The 17,687-nt window shown below is 45.0% G+C and overlaps 1 protein-coding gene across 3 annotated transcripts in view; it reads right to left on the reverse strand.

Annotated features, from left to right (window-relative positions):
• Positions 1-10,716, reverse strand: part of PDZD2 (PDZ domain containing 2) — a 199,057-nt gene extending 188,341 nt beyond the window's left edge. For all 3 annotated transcript variants that reach the window (XM_019531915.1, XM_019531914.1, XM_019531913.1), the window contains exon 1: positions 9,858-10,716. In XM_019531915.1, the coding sequence (XP_019387460.1) occupies positions 9,858-10,336 (479 nt within the window). In that variant the 5' untranslated portion in view covers positions 10,337-10,716. The remainder of the gene's footprint in view (positions 1-9,857) is intronic.
• Positions 10,717-17,687: the final 6,971 nt, after the last annotated feature.

Here is a 17,687-nt window from a genome sequence, read left to right on the forward strand (position 1 = left end):
GGGGAGAGGTGGAGGCCATCTCTTCCCAGCAGCTCGCTGCCTCTCTCGCCAAAGAGCAGGCTGTGGTCATGGAAGCCAAAGCCTTCCCGATGACACCAGCTCCGCAGTCTTTGGTTCACTGTGTGGATCCTCCTCAGCCCATAGCCTGAGACTGGGAGGATCGACGAAAACACCACCTTAGCTCCCAGACCCCTAAGCCCCGCTCCCAAATAAGCAAGTTCTCTGCAAACTTCTGGGCTAGGGACATATAAACCCATTTAAGTGATCAGAAACTGGTTTAAACCTGTAATAGAACATAAGTTCAATGTACATAAACCAGTTTCAAAATGGCTGAAACTGGTTTGAGATAAACCTGGTTAAATGTAGTATCAGACTTAACTGATTGAGCTCAAACCAGTTTATGCAAGATCCCTTCCTGGTTTAAGCTAAACCAGAGTCCCCCAACTTCCCAGCATGCTCTCCTCGCTGGGCTGGGCTGTGCTCTCTGGCCCTGCCCCTCTGCTCCCTAGCTGGAGCAGGGACAGACAGGGGCAGGGGCCTGGCCAGACACTGGCCCCTGGGAGGGGACAGGGAAGAGGTTTATTCTCTCCCCTCCCACTGGTACAGACCTGTATTTCTCTGTTGGAGTGGCAGGGGAACAGGGCCCTGACAGGGCTGCAGCCCCTGTCCTGGTGTCTGAGAAGCATGAGCCTCTTCCCAGCAGGGGGGGCTGTCAGCGGGGAGGGTCAAAGCTGCCATGGACTGCACGGGGCGAGTGGCGGCAGTGCTAGGGGCGGTATGGCTCCCTCCAAGGCCCAGTGCTGCCATTCCCCTCACGCAGTCCATAGCAGCTCTGACTCCCCTGCCGGGACCAGGCACACACTCCCCAGACATCAGGACAGGGGCTGCTACCCTGTCAGGGCCCTGCCCCCTCGCCACTCCAGTGGCAGGGTTGGGGGCGGAATGGCCCCTTTAGGCGGGGGGCATGGAGCGGAGTTATTCCCCTCTCCCTCTGGCATCTGGAAAAGTGGACAGGAGAAGGCTTATCCTGCCACTCACCCCACACAAGGAGCATGTGGCAGCAGCAGTGGTTGGGGCAGGCAGACCCTGGTTGCGGTCCCCTGGGGATAGTGGAGGTAAAAGGGGAAATAAGTCCCCTCCCTGCCCCCTCTGTCTCAAGGGCCACGCTGACTGGCATTTAGCCACGCCCTGGCCCCACTACTGCAGCAGTGAAGGGGGAGTGCCAGGTGGACCCCGGCTTGGGTCCGTGCCAGTGGGACAGGGAGGTGGAAATTCAGCCCCCTCCCTGGCCAGGTCACTTAAGGGTATTGTAGCCATGACCCCTCCACCCACCCCCCCACCATCCACCTCTGTACAGCTTCCCTGCACCATGGCTCCTGGCCTGAGCCACAGCAGGCATGAGTCTGCATTTTGTGAATGGCTATTCACTTGCAAATTGGTTCAATCTAGGCAGGTTAGACTAACCTGCAAAGATTGAATCAATTCAGGCTCCAGCTTTTTGAATGTCTGTCCCTATCCCTGGGGACTGCCACACATAACATGCGCTGTTTCTCACTGATAGAGACAGGAAGGCCCGCTGCAGCAAATGAATATACTCTGCAAATGGGAATGTAAGCACGCAAACCTACTAGGAAGAGCGAGAACAGTGGCTCTGACATGTTCTCTGCTTGCGCATTAGAACACTTACAGTCTTAATTATTTACAGCGTAAGCATCCGGTGCTGTGCTAGCAAATGCACCATATGGGAATGTGGGAGAACTGGGAGCATGAGGCCTCACCCGCTCCTGGCAGGCCCATAGTGATGTCATATTTTGTGCATTTAGGTTATTGCAAATTAAGAAATACAAACTGTGTTTAGAGACAGCTACACCACTTAGCAAGCAGCTGGCCTTGTCACATGCAGGGGTGAAACTTGCAACAGGACCCACTTCCTCCAGTTCTTTCCAATGGCTAAAGGGAAAGGCACTAGGGAGACTACCACTTTGGTGGGTGAAAGTATCTCCCTTGCAGTTTGTGCAGACAATTCATTTCTTCTCTAACAAAAGACAATCAGTCACGGTAGGAAGAGGGGTAACTGAACATGCTGGTGCCTTGGGTCGTGCAGGGTGTTGGGGGAGGAGGGGCATGGAGGCACAGTGAGTGATTACCTCCTCATGCAAGGGATGCAGTGGTGGCAGTGGCACAGGCTGCTGCTGGCTCAGCATACGATCTGAGGCTGCTGCAGCAGTGGCAGTACAGACTCCCTGAGGCTGCCATTCTAGCACCCCTTCGAATCAGAGACGTGTCCTGTGCCCTGGACACAGAGAAGTATTTGTAGCACTGTGGCCTAATCCAGCATTTGAGGAAACTTCACTCCCTCACCCTCCATTCCCTTCTTTTCAACCTCCCTTGCACAGGGTTTATCTGTCAATGGCTACAGCTGTAGCGCATCCTCTCCTCCCCTACACCCTGGGGAGGAAGGGTGACATTGCATCAGCAATGGCCAGGTGCTGAGGAGAATGAATACAAGCCAAGAGAAAGCGCTGCATGATATTCCTTCATACAGCTAACAAGCTAACAGGCCACAACGGAAGAAATAGAGGTGAAGCACTGATGAGGCAGAGATGCATGATGTCTGGTCCAAATGAAAACACTTGCAGTAATGAAGCCTCTTGCCTCAGCAGCAGTAGCATTGTGCAAGGGAGGGAAAGAGGTGGCAGACACAATGTGAGCTGAGGGGGAAGGGAGCAAACACGTGCTCTGATTAACAAAGCCAAGATAACTTTGAGGTGTGTAATCTGCAGCTGTCAAGAAAGAACTATTTAGTCAGCCATGTAAGCAGTGTCAATAATTTTAAAAAGCTCTTACAGAAATGTCCTTTGCCCAACCTCTCCATACGTTATTCCATTAAACAATATTTTATAAAACATGAGAAAAAGCAAACAAACTTTAATTAAGCTTTATCTTGTTGGAAGGGTTTATGCTTTGTATTAAAAAAAAATAAATTAATCTATCCCCAGAAAATTACAATAACCAGCTTGCCGAACCTGAATGTTTTGGAAGGCAGCATGAGGGAAAGAACAGGGGGAATTCTTTTCGGGGGGCAACTTTTATGCATCTGCCATTGGCTGCAAGCTAATCTATTCTGCAAGGCAAAAAAATGGGATGACAACTGCTTTCAAAGAGGAAGAGTCCAACACGGACAGACATCAGATCACCCCAACCTTCCCTTCAGTTCATGGCTAATTCTTGGCACTCCCTGAGTGTTATGTTTGCATCATTACACAGCTGTAGATTGATGTTTCAAAACACAAAGGAAGAATTGGACCAAGAGACTTAGTTCTACGTCACTGAAAGTAAGAACCATTTCAAAACCTCGTTTAAGTGATCTATCATTTTAAACTCTTGTGGTTGGCTTCAAAAATCACCACAGTCAGCTGTGGAGAAAAACAGTGATTGTGGTAAAATACTTAGTTTAGCTTAGGATGTAAGGAGGACTTAGTTTAGCTAACGTGGAAGGAGGCCATCCATTTGTGATAAAATGAGGACTAAATCAGAGCAGTTGCTCCAAAATGAGAATAGTCAAATTCTGTAACACCCCCGCCCCTGCACTGAAAACTAGCTTTTTCTTCACATATAATAATTTAATTAACAATTCCTTTTTTCTCCTAAAAATTCTAAGAGTTTGGGCATAATTGAAAAATGAAAAAATGCAGATTGTTTTCTCTTTCTCCCTCTTCTTCTACTGAAAATGGGAGAAAGAAGAAGAAAAAGAAGGAGAAAAGAGGAAAAGAAAAGGAAAACACAAGACACTCAAGACCTTCAATAAAAAATTGAGATAAAAATGAAAGTGTATAAAAATTCTTTTTGAAACCTACAAAGCAAAAATAGCTCTGATTTTTTAAAGTATTTACCTAATTTTTCTCCTTAATTTTTAGCCATTTCCTCAGACCTGTTTTAAAATCAAATTTTCAATTCCAGTATACACAGGATGTACTGCAAGCCATTCTGCTCTCCATCTTGTGTATGGAGCTCCATACAGCAAGCTGAAGAAGTGTTTGTGTACTGTTGAACACTACTAGGAAAGAGAACTTACCCCTTCATATATTTCCAACAGCAGCAACAACTTGAATAAATAATAAATTAGATAATTCATACTTATGACCAAGTCCAGTGCTGCTGACAATGGGAGCAAGTTAGCAAATACACATAGCATAACTACTGTCTCATATAATGTATTGGATTCATTTAAACAATGGTAATTTGGTTGGAACTTTTAAGTCTTTAGAAGTTCAGTATATTCAGCTATCAAAATTTTACTGATAACTGAAGAAGGAAGGGATAATTTTCACTTTGTGATGCTTGTGAATCTATTAAAGTAAGATTATGTTAGATTATCCTCTAATATCAATCAATTTAACCAGCAAAGCCTAAAAATTTACACAATTAAAACCACTAACTAATATAAAACAAGGTAGCAACTGAAGTTCAAGGTAAAATCCTGGTCTTGCTGAAGTCAGTAGGAATTCTTCCACTGATTTCCTTAGGGCCAGGACTTTACCTTCAGTTCTCAGGTTTGAAACTCCATCATACCACGTTCTTTTTAATACACGGCAACCCAAATTAAGGCTCATCCAAGGCTTATCATTCATCACTTAAGAAAAAAAATAAAGCATCAAATAAAGATGCATATACAAGGATGTAACCTCTATGGTTTTGACTTTTTAGAAAACTATTTTTAGAATATTTTATTTTTAAAAGTGTATCTTATGTTCAAAGGGATATAAAGAGTCCAGCTTTATAAACGACACACTTTCCCTCTTTACATCTTCAAAAAATAAAATAATTCCCCTGAGATTGTGTGTGCCATATTTCATCCTAGTGAAACTGATGAAGAAGTAGGGAGGAATCAGAAATGGACCTTTGAAGGTACCTTGACAAAAAAAAATCCCTGTTGGCTTCCAGGAACTATTCTCAGCTTTTGAGTTATGGTGAAAAAACTGGGAGGATCCCTTACAAAAATTCTGTATCTGCTAAAGTATCCAAATTTTACAAGGTCAAAATATATGTAAGTAAAATAATTTAATACCATTCTGGTATACTGGCTACGCTTCTGTAATACTATCGCATATACCCCTTTTCATCTTTGATACATTCTCTCAAACTGTAATTTATTTGGCTTTTTTTTCCCCAAATGAAAGATTTTTCAGTTTTCAAACTGAAGCTAAACATATGTAGTACACATGTCCACTCAAAGAGTGCTGGGATATAATTCATAATCAAATATTATTTCAAATTGGTGGATTATTATTATCAAAGCATTTTTTGCTAACACTTCTGGGGCTCCCTAGGAGGCATAACCATGCTCAAAGAAATAATCTGTCATCTGCTAGACTACTGATAGCCTGTCACTGGAAAAAAAATAGTTCAACATGAGAGGAACAGTTCCAAGAATGCTGGTGTGATGAAAAAGCTAAGGCATCAAGTATGTATCCAGCAAAATAGAAAAAAGAACAGGCACAAAGAAAGTTGGTTTTCAGATATTCAAAAGTAGACAAAACATTTCCCTGAAAAAGTCTCGCCTCTCCAATCTTCTGTTTGATTGACATGCCTGGTTTAATAAATATAGGTGGAGTTGATATTTTGACTCAGTCAATAATATCTTTAGTAATACCGCTGCCTAGATAATGTCAAGAGGCTTCATCCTGTAACATGGTAACACCCTGTTAAACAGAAAGGTTTGGTGACTCTACTATATTGCATAATATTGCTCCAAACGAAGATGAGTTAAAAAAAAAAAAAGATCAGTTATGGTTAGCATTTCATTTCTGCTGTCCTGGAAAGAATTTGTAAACCTGTTAAAACTTTAAAAAATAGTTATGAAAAGCTACCAATTCAGCTACAGACAGACAAATAAAAAGGCCAGATGACAGATCTTCAGAGATGCTAACACTTCCTCTTCAAAGGCGCTTGTACACGTGACGCTATTAGCATGTACACATCATGAAAATGTCACTTTGTGTGGCTTAATGGCATCACACTATACATGTGCAAGAGTTTGGGGGGGGGTTTAAATGAGCTAGCATCATTGCAAATTAAACTAATTCCCAATGTAATTTAGTTTGCAACATTGCAAATTGTAACAATGCAGCTATTAGCTTGCCCTCCCCCATGCAGAAGAGGTGGCCAGCTCCGCAGAAAAAAAGGATCAGCCCTTTCACTGCTTCTGCTTTCATCAGGCTCTTGCAGCTGGCAGGACACCTGGGGCCACCCAGGAATGGGCTGGCTTGCCCCTGGGGCAGTTCAGGAAGGCAGCAGGAGGGCGGTTGGGCTTGCTGGTGGCCGGATAAGGCAGCAAGGATGATGCACGGGGTGCTGGAAGCCTGGGTAGTTTCGGGGAAGCATTGGATTGGGTGCCACTGAGCTGGGGTGGCACCCTTTCAGCTAGCAGCTTGCCCGGGCTTCCAGTACCCTGTCCATTGCCCCTGCTGACTTCTCCAGCTGCCAGGAAAACCAGCTGCCCTCTGCCACTTTCCCATGCTCCCCCAGGGCAAGCCAGCCCATTCCTGTGTGACCCCAGGCTGGCTGCAGAAGCCTGCTAAAAGCAGAAGTGTTAAGAGACCTTCTTCTCTCTTTTTTTAGTGGTGCCTGCCCACCTCTCCCACAGCTGGGGGGAGAGCTGCCAGCAGGCTGAGTGGCCCCTGAGCTGCTGGGGGGGTGGGCGGGCTTGGTCCTTCCCTCTGCAGCAGTGGCACCCCCTCCCAGGGCCAGCTGGATGGGCTGGTAGCAGACCAGGTGCTGCCCCAGCTTGGGGTCAGGGAAGAGTTGGCTCGGGCTGGGTGCCCCCTCCAAGCACCTGGCCCACTAGCAGGCTGCTGGGGATTGCCATTGCTGCAAAGGCAAGGACCCTAGCCCCCTGCAGCTCAGGGACTGCTTGACTCACCAGCAGCTCGCCTCGCCTCGCCTCCCCCACAACCAGCGCTGACAAGAAAAAAGGATCAGGCCCCTTGCTGTAACATGACAGAAAATTGAAATGATGGGTTGCAAAACCCACCATTTCAATTTTAGGGGGCATAGAATAAAACCGAGAGGACTAAACCCCTGTCACATGTACAAGTGTCTCAAGTGCCCACTGACTTCTTCATAGTTTCATAGTTTCTAGGGTCAGAAGGGACCTGAGTAGATCATCTACATTCTTTGGCAGCTGAGCATCAGTCCTACAGCATCAGTCTCGATACTTTTTTAACAGACCTTGTATATACACATATATACACATATACTCATGCATAAAAACACAGAATTAATGCCCTTTAATATCAAACCAGGGTCTTTTGCTTAATAAGCAAAATAATTACTATGCTGTGGCCACCACTGAGATGTGCAGAGCCAGACCTGTCCATCACTGCTGAAAATCTCGTTGCAATGGACTGGTCCGCGCAGCAGAAACCTGGGGGTCCAGGGAGGTCTGAAGAATCAACAGGAACAGGCCCCACCAATGTGTAGCAGACACAAATGCGCACGTGTTCAACAAAAGGCAGAAAAGGGTCTGCAAATCAAATCCTTCCTTCCTTCTGCTCTAAATGCTGTATCTTATGATGATCTGCTCAAAGATCCCTGATAAAGAAACCAACAAGATCTCTTAAAAATCATGCTGAGCCACAGGTCGATTTAAAAGGTAAAATGCTGGGTGCTCTACTTGATGCCACGTAAGGACTGCTGTTTGCTACTATAGGGCAATCCAAGCATAACGGCCAAGCTAAGCCAACAATAGCACCACAATTGAGACAGTCCTGCAAAACTCTGATTTTTATTCAACTGGCATTGCTTGTCAAAAACTCACAGCACACTGGACTACAATACTTGGGATGTTGAAAAAAAACAGGTCTGCTTACTAAATGCCCTGTATTTTACCCAGGTCCATGTGACATTAGGCCATTTTAAGGTAGGTTCTTATGAACTGTCATAAATAAAAACTCACGCTGTGTGTGCAGCCAACATCTGGGCGTTCCAGCCCTGCAGTGACATAAAATACTGGTGAAAAAATCTTGTTATTTTGATTGTGAATATTCTGCCCAGCTTGCTGATCTAGCCAGGGACCCTGCAAAACACAACACAACTCAGGGCTGGAAAAATAAGAATTGACACCAGGAAGCCTCAGACTCCACAAGACATTCACTCCCTTTGGCATGAAAAATAGTGTCACATTACCACTGGCTTCTGCAGATTTTCTTGGATCTTAGAACAAGTAATTCCAATGGTGGAGGGAGAAAAAGGACAGCACATCAAACATCTTCACTCACCTGTTAGGACTGATTTTTGGAAATGCTCTTCTATTTTCCAAGTACAATCAAGGAGTTAGAGATCTTGATAATATCATTTGTTTTATCTTCAGTGCACATCTTCAGGAACAAAATGTCAGGGACTTATTTTTGGCACGTACAAAACCAAGGCTGGGTGTTGGCATCTTTGAATTGGAGAGATACAGCCCTCTAAGCATCTTGCTCAAATCAGCATACGTGACCCAGTGGTACATCCTCTCTCACCTTTACTGATCACAGCACTGATTCAGACCTATTTGTAGTAATCGTTGGTATTAGAGGAACCCTTTTTTAGTAGCTCCGACTGAGGCCAGGGCCCCCCGGTGCTAAGTGCTGTACAACAAAGACGCAGTTTCAAATAGCCTAAATTCACAGTAGGCAGACAAACCAAAGAAACAGAAACCAGTTTAGTCCCATTTTCAAAACGGAAAACTACCAGACTATAAATGAGGGGAGATGTTCAAGATCAGAACTTTATAGCACATCTAGGAATTTTAACTTCCTTGTCGTTGCTGCTACTGTGAACGTGGGCAGTAAGAGGTGACCATCTCTCTAACGGTCGCTGAGGGTGCTCAGCACTTCCCAAGACTGTGCCCCTAGAGCATTACTTCCTTGAGCCTGAGTCTTTGTTTCCTTCCTTGTTTATGAAGTACATGTTGCTGAACATGAGAACAATGAGGGCTGGCTGGAAAACTGTCACACGCCCCGCCCCCCCCGGTGAAATACAGAGTAATTCCTATGAAAGCTTTTTACTCTTAAACTACCTCCTCAAAGAATGAAGACACCGTTAATTACAGCCCTCTTACTGTTCCCTTCCTCAGGCTTTTACTTGTGGGGCCAGGTCCCCAGCTGGCATAAAGCAATGCTTCACTATTGCAGTCAGTAAAGCTGCACTCATGTGCTCAAACAGAGAATCAGGTGAGCCAGCCCTACTGTTTTTACAAACAACTTGTTTGACAAAGATTTCAGATCAAAACCACCCACTGGAGGAGACTAAGGCAGAGGTTTGTACCCTCCAGAACAGAAAGCCGAATCACTACTGCACTGGTACCTCCCAATCTTATCCAGAGTGAACCTCCCCTGTGCAACGGAAAGCACGAGCTGTTCATCTGGTCCATGAAGAGCAGAGTTGTGTAAGTAACTGATTTTTTCAGTTCACAGGCAATTCCCATACACACCTCATTTCATTTTTAATTCTTTCAGGTCTGTCTTCAGTGCCTTTATATCATCTTTTTATATTTATTTAAAAAAATGTCAAAGAAAAATTCTAAACGAGCAGTTGTTTAAAAAGGAAGATTTCAATAATTTGTTTCAAGTGTCAGATGAAACATTTAGATGCACTTGTATTTCCCTCTCTATGTACACAACTTGATAAAATGATACAAATTTGCCAAATGTGTGTTTCCTCCCCCCACCTTTTTTTTTTTGTTCTCTAAAATCTTTTGGCCACAGTATTTCAGCCCAAGCTCCAGCGATGGCTGTTCCATGCCTCTATCAGATCAGTCTGTACAGTAATGATCCTCTAGCACATCAGGTCTGCACTAGCCACTTCCATCTTACCTTGCCCCACTGACATCCACGCCAACCATTAGCTGTCCATTCAGTGAAAGAATCTCATCTCTCAGTCGCACTTTCCCACATCTCCCCGCTGGGCTGTTTTTCTTTAAATCAGTTACCCAGATACATCCTACATCCAACACGGGAACTTTATGCCCCTTCCTCTTTTTTCCTCCTCTCTGTTTCTCTCCGTAGTCTCCAAAAGCAGGAATGTTTCCAAAACTTAACCCGAGTGCCTCAGCCTTCTCCACCTCCTTGGTCAGGTGTACAGAGCAGATTTCCATGTCTAAAGTGCTGGGACTGCCATGCTGCAGTTTGCTCTCATCCACAGAAAAAGTCAACTGAATGTACTCTCTTAGCTTCTGAATGGCAGAATGACACAGCCTCTGCTCTGACCCTTCCACCTCCTCCCGCAGGTTGTTTTGCAGCCACTGACACAGGAGGGGGAGAAAGAGCAGAGCATTTTCTTGAGTGATGGGCATTGTGGTTGCCCAACAATCCCATCATGTGAAGAACTGCTTCCTGGGTTCGCTGTCCAGGTCTTCGCTCACCCTCCTTTCACAATCCCGGGAGTACCTTGCTCCATGCAGAGCCATGCTCAAAGAGAACCGCACACGGGGACCCAAAGCTCAGGTCAAACTCTGTTTAATTGTTCAGTCTGGAAAATGAGAACTGAGCACTTTCATGAGAACACTGAAACAACTGCTGTGCAGACCTCAGCAATAGGAGGAAGGAAGTGTCAGTGGCCTCTTGTTTGGCCGTTCCTACAGCTGTCCGAGCACCGTTTACACGGGAATCCAGGGTTCTGCAGGGAATTGTGTCATTTCATCACCGCACTCTCCAACACCTGCTTGCCCTACAAGGAAAAAACAGTACAGTTAAAATGCTGGTCATGGCCCTGCCAAAGTACTGCTCACAGCCGTTTATTATTAGCCACAAAAGGCAGATTTTCTGATCTGGTTGTTTATTTGTTTAGGCCAATTTTACATCCATTTTGCTTTCTCTTTCTTTTCCCTCAACAGGTCCCAGAAAAACAAGAGCTGAGACTCCCTCCACCAGAACTTAAAAAAAATACAAAACCCCCTATTATTTACTTCTCTACCACTTGGGGGCACCAACTACCCTTTTCAGCAAGAGAATAAAAGGGCATATGTATACAACCAGACCAGCCAATGGAGACAGAGATCTTACAAACTACAAGACACTTCATCTTTGAATACCAACTAAAACAGCAGATCGGATGCAGGCATTAAAAGAGAGGACTCCTGAAGAACAGACCCTTGCAAATGAATAACTTTCTTGGCCCTTGGCTGGAGGTGCTCACGGATAAACATGGAGAACAGGCCTTAAATTCTGTTCCCAACCTTGCCTCTGTCTTTGTCAGTGGTCTCATTAACCTTCTGTGCCTCAGTTTACCTGACTATAACACTCACCCATTCCTCAAGCTAGTGGAAGATTCAAATGGGCAACGGTGTTTTTGATCCTGTGGAGCCTCAAATCCCAAGTACAACATTTGCTCATAATAGGCAACTTCCTCAAAGGAGCTTTTAAAGTAGTGTCAAGAAACTCTAAGAGGCCAATGTAAGGTGAGTGATCAGAGATACACCTACAATGGCTTTAAAGCTAAATAACCAAATTACTTTCAATAACCATACATGGTTTACTTAGATTTACAGGTGATAGGAAAGGTTGGGCTGAATAATCTAAGAGTCTCTTCTGCCTTAAAATCTATAAATATCTAATTATTCTCATCCTAATGAATTAATGTTGATAGTATGCTCAAAGCAGCAAGCATCACCCACTGGCAAATAAGTGTGTGTTTGTGTGTTGCAGGTCCAGTATACTATCCACAGCTGATAAGAACCATTATAGTCCCAACTATGGTGATTTGATTCTTTAGCCCAAACTGTAGCAGCCCATGCTGTTATCTCTGGAAGTCCTCAGATCAATCCCCTGCCTGCCTGCAACCAGCAGCAGACCGGACTCCTCATTCACCATACCCCAACGGGGTTCTTAACATGCACAGGAGTCCACCCTTATAAAGCCCATTGTAAGAGTGGGTTGTGGAAGGCACCTAGAAAGCCAGTCCCTTGAAGGTACAATTAGCACTATGATTATTTTGAAAAAAAAGTCTTTGGCTTGGGGAAAAAAGAACTCTGGTCCGTACAAACAGGAAATTGCGTTGCCTTCAGATGAAACAAACAGCCCTGCCATGAAGGACAAAAAACAGCTCCATCCACATCAATGTTAGGACTTGGTGTATAAATCAAAAACATTGAACCTGGTGGGAACAGCAGTTAAGCCCACCCTATATAGACAAGAACAAAAATAGAAAGGTGATAAATTGGGTGGGCAATTTCTCTTCAGAAAAAAAATAGATTTGCCTGATAAAAATGGCAAACAACACACTGAGCTGGAATGGAGTTCAGTACTTCATTTCTTTTGGAACATATATGGGATGAATTTGAGAGAATGCTCTAAAATTATCATCTCCCTGCATTCGCTTTTGCACAAGATGGGTTTTCCAAAAACAGCCTCTCAATCTCTCACATACAGTATAAGATGTCATGCCTTTATTTTCGTGCAGAACAAACTGAGTCAGTGCTGCTGGGGAACAAGGAGTTCACGCCACATCCAGTAACAGAGTGACAGAGCTCCTACACGGGGGGACTTTGTTCCCCCAGCAGGGCCCTGACGGTACCACTAAGAATTCCTCTAGGGCTTCTGATGTCCACCCACTCTGGCCAAGAGGTTAAACCCCACAACCTGACTCTAACGCACTTGCAGCTTTGCTAGCAAGTTTCTATTTACCTTTTTGAAAGCAAATTGTTAAAATTCTGAAGCTGCACTATCAGCAGTTGGCTGACAATATGGGAAAGCCACAAAACTTCACACATGGGACACAACGCATGTACATATCCTGATATACAACATGGTGTACAATGAAATATGCAGTCTCATGTTAATACTGTCTTGCCAAGGCAACATGATCATGCAGGCAACCGGGTCAACTGATGCAGCTATGCAGCCATTTTTAAGCTGCGTGTTTAGAATATTACCCCAAGCTTCCCCATTTTCTGACACTATCGCACACCTCTTACTCCAGGACACCACAAGCTGTACAGGTAGCAAGTCATACAGAATCCCTTCTCCTTCCCCAAAAGGGTCTTAACCATGAGATGCTCTTTGAAGACTGACTGGGAGCATTTCCATCACCATTTTTTCAAAAGATTTAAGTTGGGGTGAAGGGGGACTAATGAGATCTCTGCAGGTGGAGGCTCCTGTCAGGGAGATGCCAAAATGAAAACACTCAAAACTACCCGGGCATCAGTTCTTTCTGGCTAGCACAACCCATGATTTGCGTAGCTCTTCCCCACTGCACTGCATAGGTAGTGATCACTTTTCACTGCTATAAACTCCATTCCTTGGGCTGACTTCCTGCCTTGAATTTTTTCTGACAAGGAGTGCAAGAGCACCGGGTAAATCTAACCAGCAACAAATCATGTTAAATGCTCTCTCGGAGCCTGAAACACCGCCCACATTCAGAAAGTGAATTCTCACTAGATGGGAGACGATGTTCTTCCATTTCCAAGTAAGAATAAATGGAGGCATACAACTCTGTACAAATACCACACATTTCTCACTCTATGAGTGTCTGACGTCTTCAGCTCCACAGGTTAATATGAGTTAATAACATACATGGAGGAAGGGATGGCTAATTGTTTTGCTGGCCTTCCAAGACTAGCTGAAAGATGAGAAGAATGGGCACAATTAGAGAGTTATATAGGAGGAAAATAATACAAAAATATTTCTTTAGATGACTTGAGGGTAAGACTTTATCAAAAAGGCCCCATAGTGTATTTAGATATCCGGAACACCCATCACTTTTGTTTCTTTTTCTGACAAATTGAGGTTTTCCTTCCTAGGCTGCCCTTCTCAGAAGAAAATATGCAATGAACTCAAGACCACTTCCTTGTGTATGGAAACAGAAATAGAAAAAAGTCATAAAAATGTCGTGATACTGATTTTAAATGGCCAATTTCATGTGACCCCTTCGAAAACAATGGCTAGAAGTAACCTCTCAGAGGCGTGAAAGCCTAGCCCATACTTCCAGAAAGCATACATACAGTTATTTAAAAACTCATTTTTATTCCCTGTGTAGCATCAAATTAAAGTTGTTTTTAGGTTATGTCTTTCCAAATTTTATTGAAATGAACCCAGTATTGGTTAGAAGCATTTGATTCTCATTTCAGATTGAATTCTTGTTCCCTCTACTTTGACTCTTAGGGTGGGTGGGATACTGAACAAAAAAAAAGTCTTATTCTCAGAAGGCCATCACGTGGAGTCTAATTATTGGAGGTTTTGCTAATAGACATAGCAATTCAGCACAAGAGTAATTCAAAGGACTAGTGAGAGATTACAGGAAAGGCCCTAATGAGATTGTTGGAGAATCTGAAATTTAGTCTCAACACGAGTAAGATGTAGAGCAGGGGAATATTCACCGACACTAAAGGCATTAGATTTACCACAAAAATTAGAGCGATCTGTTAATTCACCTAGGATCCAAACTTAATGAAGTCAATGGCATTTTTTGCTGACATTAGATCAGACTCTTAATCTAAGATGCTGCAAATTCATTCTCCTCAGTACATTCTCCAGTGCCTTTAGTACTATAAGTACTGAAAGAAAACAGACAAAAGAAAAAAAAACGAAGTCAGACCTGTGTAAGCTCCAAACTCCTTAAATCCACTGCAGTAATTGCCAGGATGTTTATAAAATCAGCCCAAGCAAACTCAGAAAATTAAATAGTTCAAACAGAGGACACAGAACAAGCAGGTTAAGGGTGGGGGAAGCACAGTGCAGAAAATTTGGCAAAATAAACCAAGCAGCAGGTAGAGTAATTCAGATGCACTTTTGAAATGGTTAGGGAAGATGCACAAGGGCAGGACAAGAAAGCATGCAGGGTTCTACCTACTGTAGGTGCTTAGATGGCATAACATGCAAGTATCTGACTTTTATTATAAAACTTATTTTCCAAATATTCCTGTGCGATACGGACATATGATTATCCCCACTTTTGCAGATGGGGAAGTGAAGTACAGAGAATAGCAATGACCTGCCCAAGGTCTCACAGGAAGTATCTGACAGAGCAGGGAACGAGACCCAGGTTGCCCCAAGTTGCCTTGCCACTAGGAAGTTTTACCAGTAACATTTCTGTTGGCCTGCAGCTGCCTGAACAGAACTACTGTGGTCCATACACACTTTACTGGTGCAACACATCTTCAAAATAAGTGGGTGTGTTGATAATAAGGGTAGCCTGTGCACCACAGCCCTTGCACAACACCTGCCCTGTCAGCACTTCTGCAAGGGAAGTGGGAGCTGGGGTCACGTTCCCATAACTCACTGTGTCCTGTCTTCTCTTTTGGGACTTTGTTTCCATTCATTCCATGGAGCCCAGAGGGAAACATCATTTACTCTTTCTAGTTCTAGCTTTTTTAATCTCTCTGCCATTTCACTCTTAGAAATACAGGGGCTTAACAACAGGTCAGCGGCATACTGTCTGTTTTAGAAACAGTATGCGAAGCCTTCTGTAGTTGCAGAACTTCAACTATTCCCACAGCAACAGTGGAAATAGCCCCACTCAGGAGGACTAGATGCTATGGAGAGACAATGAAAGACACGGGTATTCACAGCAGAGCAGTATCCTGAACCAAACAGTGCAATCAGATTGTGATGCAAATCTGGAATGACCAGCACTAGCCACAAAACTGTTGGGTTTATTCCTGGAATTGTACGCAGAGCTCACCCAGCCTCCCACCACCAAAATGAGAGCAGCTTCAACAGAGACGAGTGAGTGGCAACTGCACTCTGGAAAACTTGTGACACTGGATTGGTACCAGGCAATGAGCAATCAGCGTGGTGCTCACGAATCTACTGCGTGTACAGTCATCAAGGTGTGTGGGACCATTAAGTACATCCTGTTGCACCTGAGTGAAACTGTGAGCAACAGGATCGAACTAGTGACATTTGAAGAATTCAGGCTTCAAACAGTGATGTAATAATAGATGGGACACACATCCAGCATTAAGGTATCCCACCCTAATAAGTGGGCCAAACTTGGCCTGTCTACAAGTACATATACACAGAGGAGCACTTTTCTCTTGGGATGTGAGCAGTGGTGGACCACTGCAAACATTTCCCTGGTATTAACATGGGGTGGTAAGGGAAGAGACATCTTCAGGAATAGAAAGCCTGTTGAAAAACTATGTGCAAGACATTTTTGCAGCACATTCACATTGTTGGAAGTGCAAGTGATACTCCTAAACCAGGCCTACTTACTCCTTCCACCTCTGTCTTATGAAGGGGCACCACGCAGCTGGAGAGCATCATGGCTAAGGACAGACATTACACAGAAACTGATTTAAATAATCAGCAACTGGTTTAAACCTGTAGCACAGCATAAGTTCAGTGCACATAAACCAGTTTCAAAATGGCTGAAACTGGTTTAAGATAAACCTGGTTGAATGTAGTGTCAGACATAAGTGATCTGGGTCAAACTGGTTTATGCAACATCTTTCCCAGACCCCTTCCAGGTTTCAGTTAAACCAGAATCCCCCAGCATCCCAGATATGTTGTAGCCCTGGGCTGGTCCCACCCCTCTGCTCCCTAGCCAGACCTCAGTGGAGACTACAGACACAGCAGTGTCTGCCTGACTTCCCCCTGCCACATCCCTCCTCACTGCTGAAGCAAAGCATTTCTCCCATTTCCCACAGCATGGACCTCAGCCCCACAGACCCTAGCCAGCATGTGGTATGCTAGCTAACGCTGAGAGCTGTATGTGTGCACGTGCGCATTGGGAACTGGTGCCGCCTTAGTTAGGGTGAGCATATGGCCCCTCTGTGACCAGTCCTGCTGACCAGAGGGACGGTCCCCCATGGGCGATCCTACAATCTAGGGTGGGGGGGTCCCCCACAGGCGATCCTGCCAACCAAGGGACATCCCCTGTGGGCAATCCTGCAGTCCCAAAAGCAGCTGCAGCCACTCCCGAAAGCAGCTGCAGCGAGCACAGCAATCGGTCAGTGCTTGCAGGGGGGGTACTAGCATTCCCACCTGCCCCGCTTCCCGTTGCCTAAGCAGCAAGCACAGCCATCTGGGGGTGCAGCAGAGCTCTCAGGGGGTGCACATGCACCCCCTGTGCATTGCCACTGTGTGTGCATACCCAATTTCACTGGAACAGGCAGATGGAATTAGGACTAGCTTCTCAGATTAAGGACAATAAGAAGTCCTTTTTTAAATATATAGGGGACAAAAAGAAGGTCCCGGGTAACGTGAGGCCCTTGCAGGATGCGTTGGGGAATTTGGTCGTCGCACCAGACGACAAAGCTAACATGTTTAACGATTTCTTTGCCTCTGTCTTCCTAAGTAGGGACCGTAGAACAGCTACCTCCCTGCTGGGCCCCCCTCAGGCCCCAGGGGAGGCACACCTGGGCCAAAGTTTAGCGTGAAACTAGTCAGGGGGCTTCTGGAGGGGCTGGATGTGTTTAAGTCAGCTGGCCCAGACAATCTCCACCCTAGAGTCCTTAAAGAATTGGCCAAGGTCATTGCAGGACCCCTGGCACGGCTCCATGAGCACTTGTGGTTCTCCGGTGTAGTCCCAGAGGACTGGAAGAGGGCCAACGTGGTTCCCATCTTCAAAAAGGGGAGGAAGGAGGACCCAGAAAACTATAGGCCTGTCAGTCTTACCTCAATCCTGGGCAAGCTGTTTGAGAAAATTATGCTGGCACACATCCAGGAGGGGCCAGCTGGGGACTGCATGCTTAGGGACAACCAACA

This window comes from Crocodylus porosus, unplaced genomic scaffold, assembly GCF_001723895.1.
Source record: "Crocodylus porosus isolate Cpor-Errol unplaced genomic scaffold, CroPor_comp1, whole genome shotgun sequence".
NCBI lineage: Eukaryota > Metazoa > Chordata > Crocodylia > Crocodylidae > Crocodylus > Crocodylus porosus.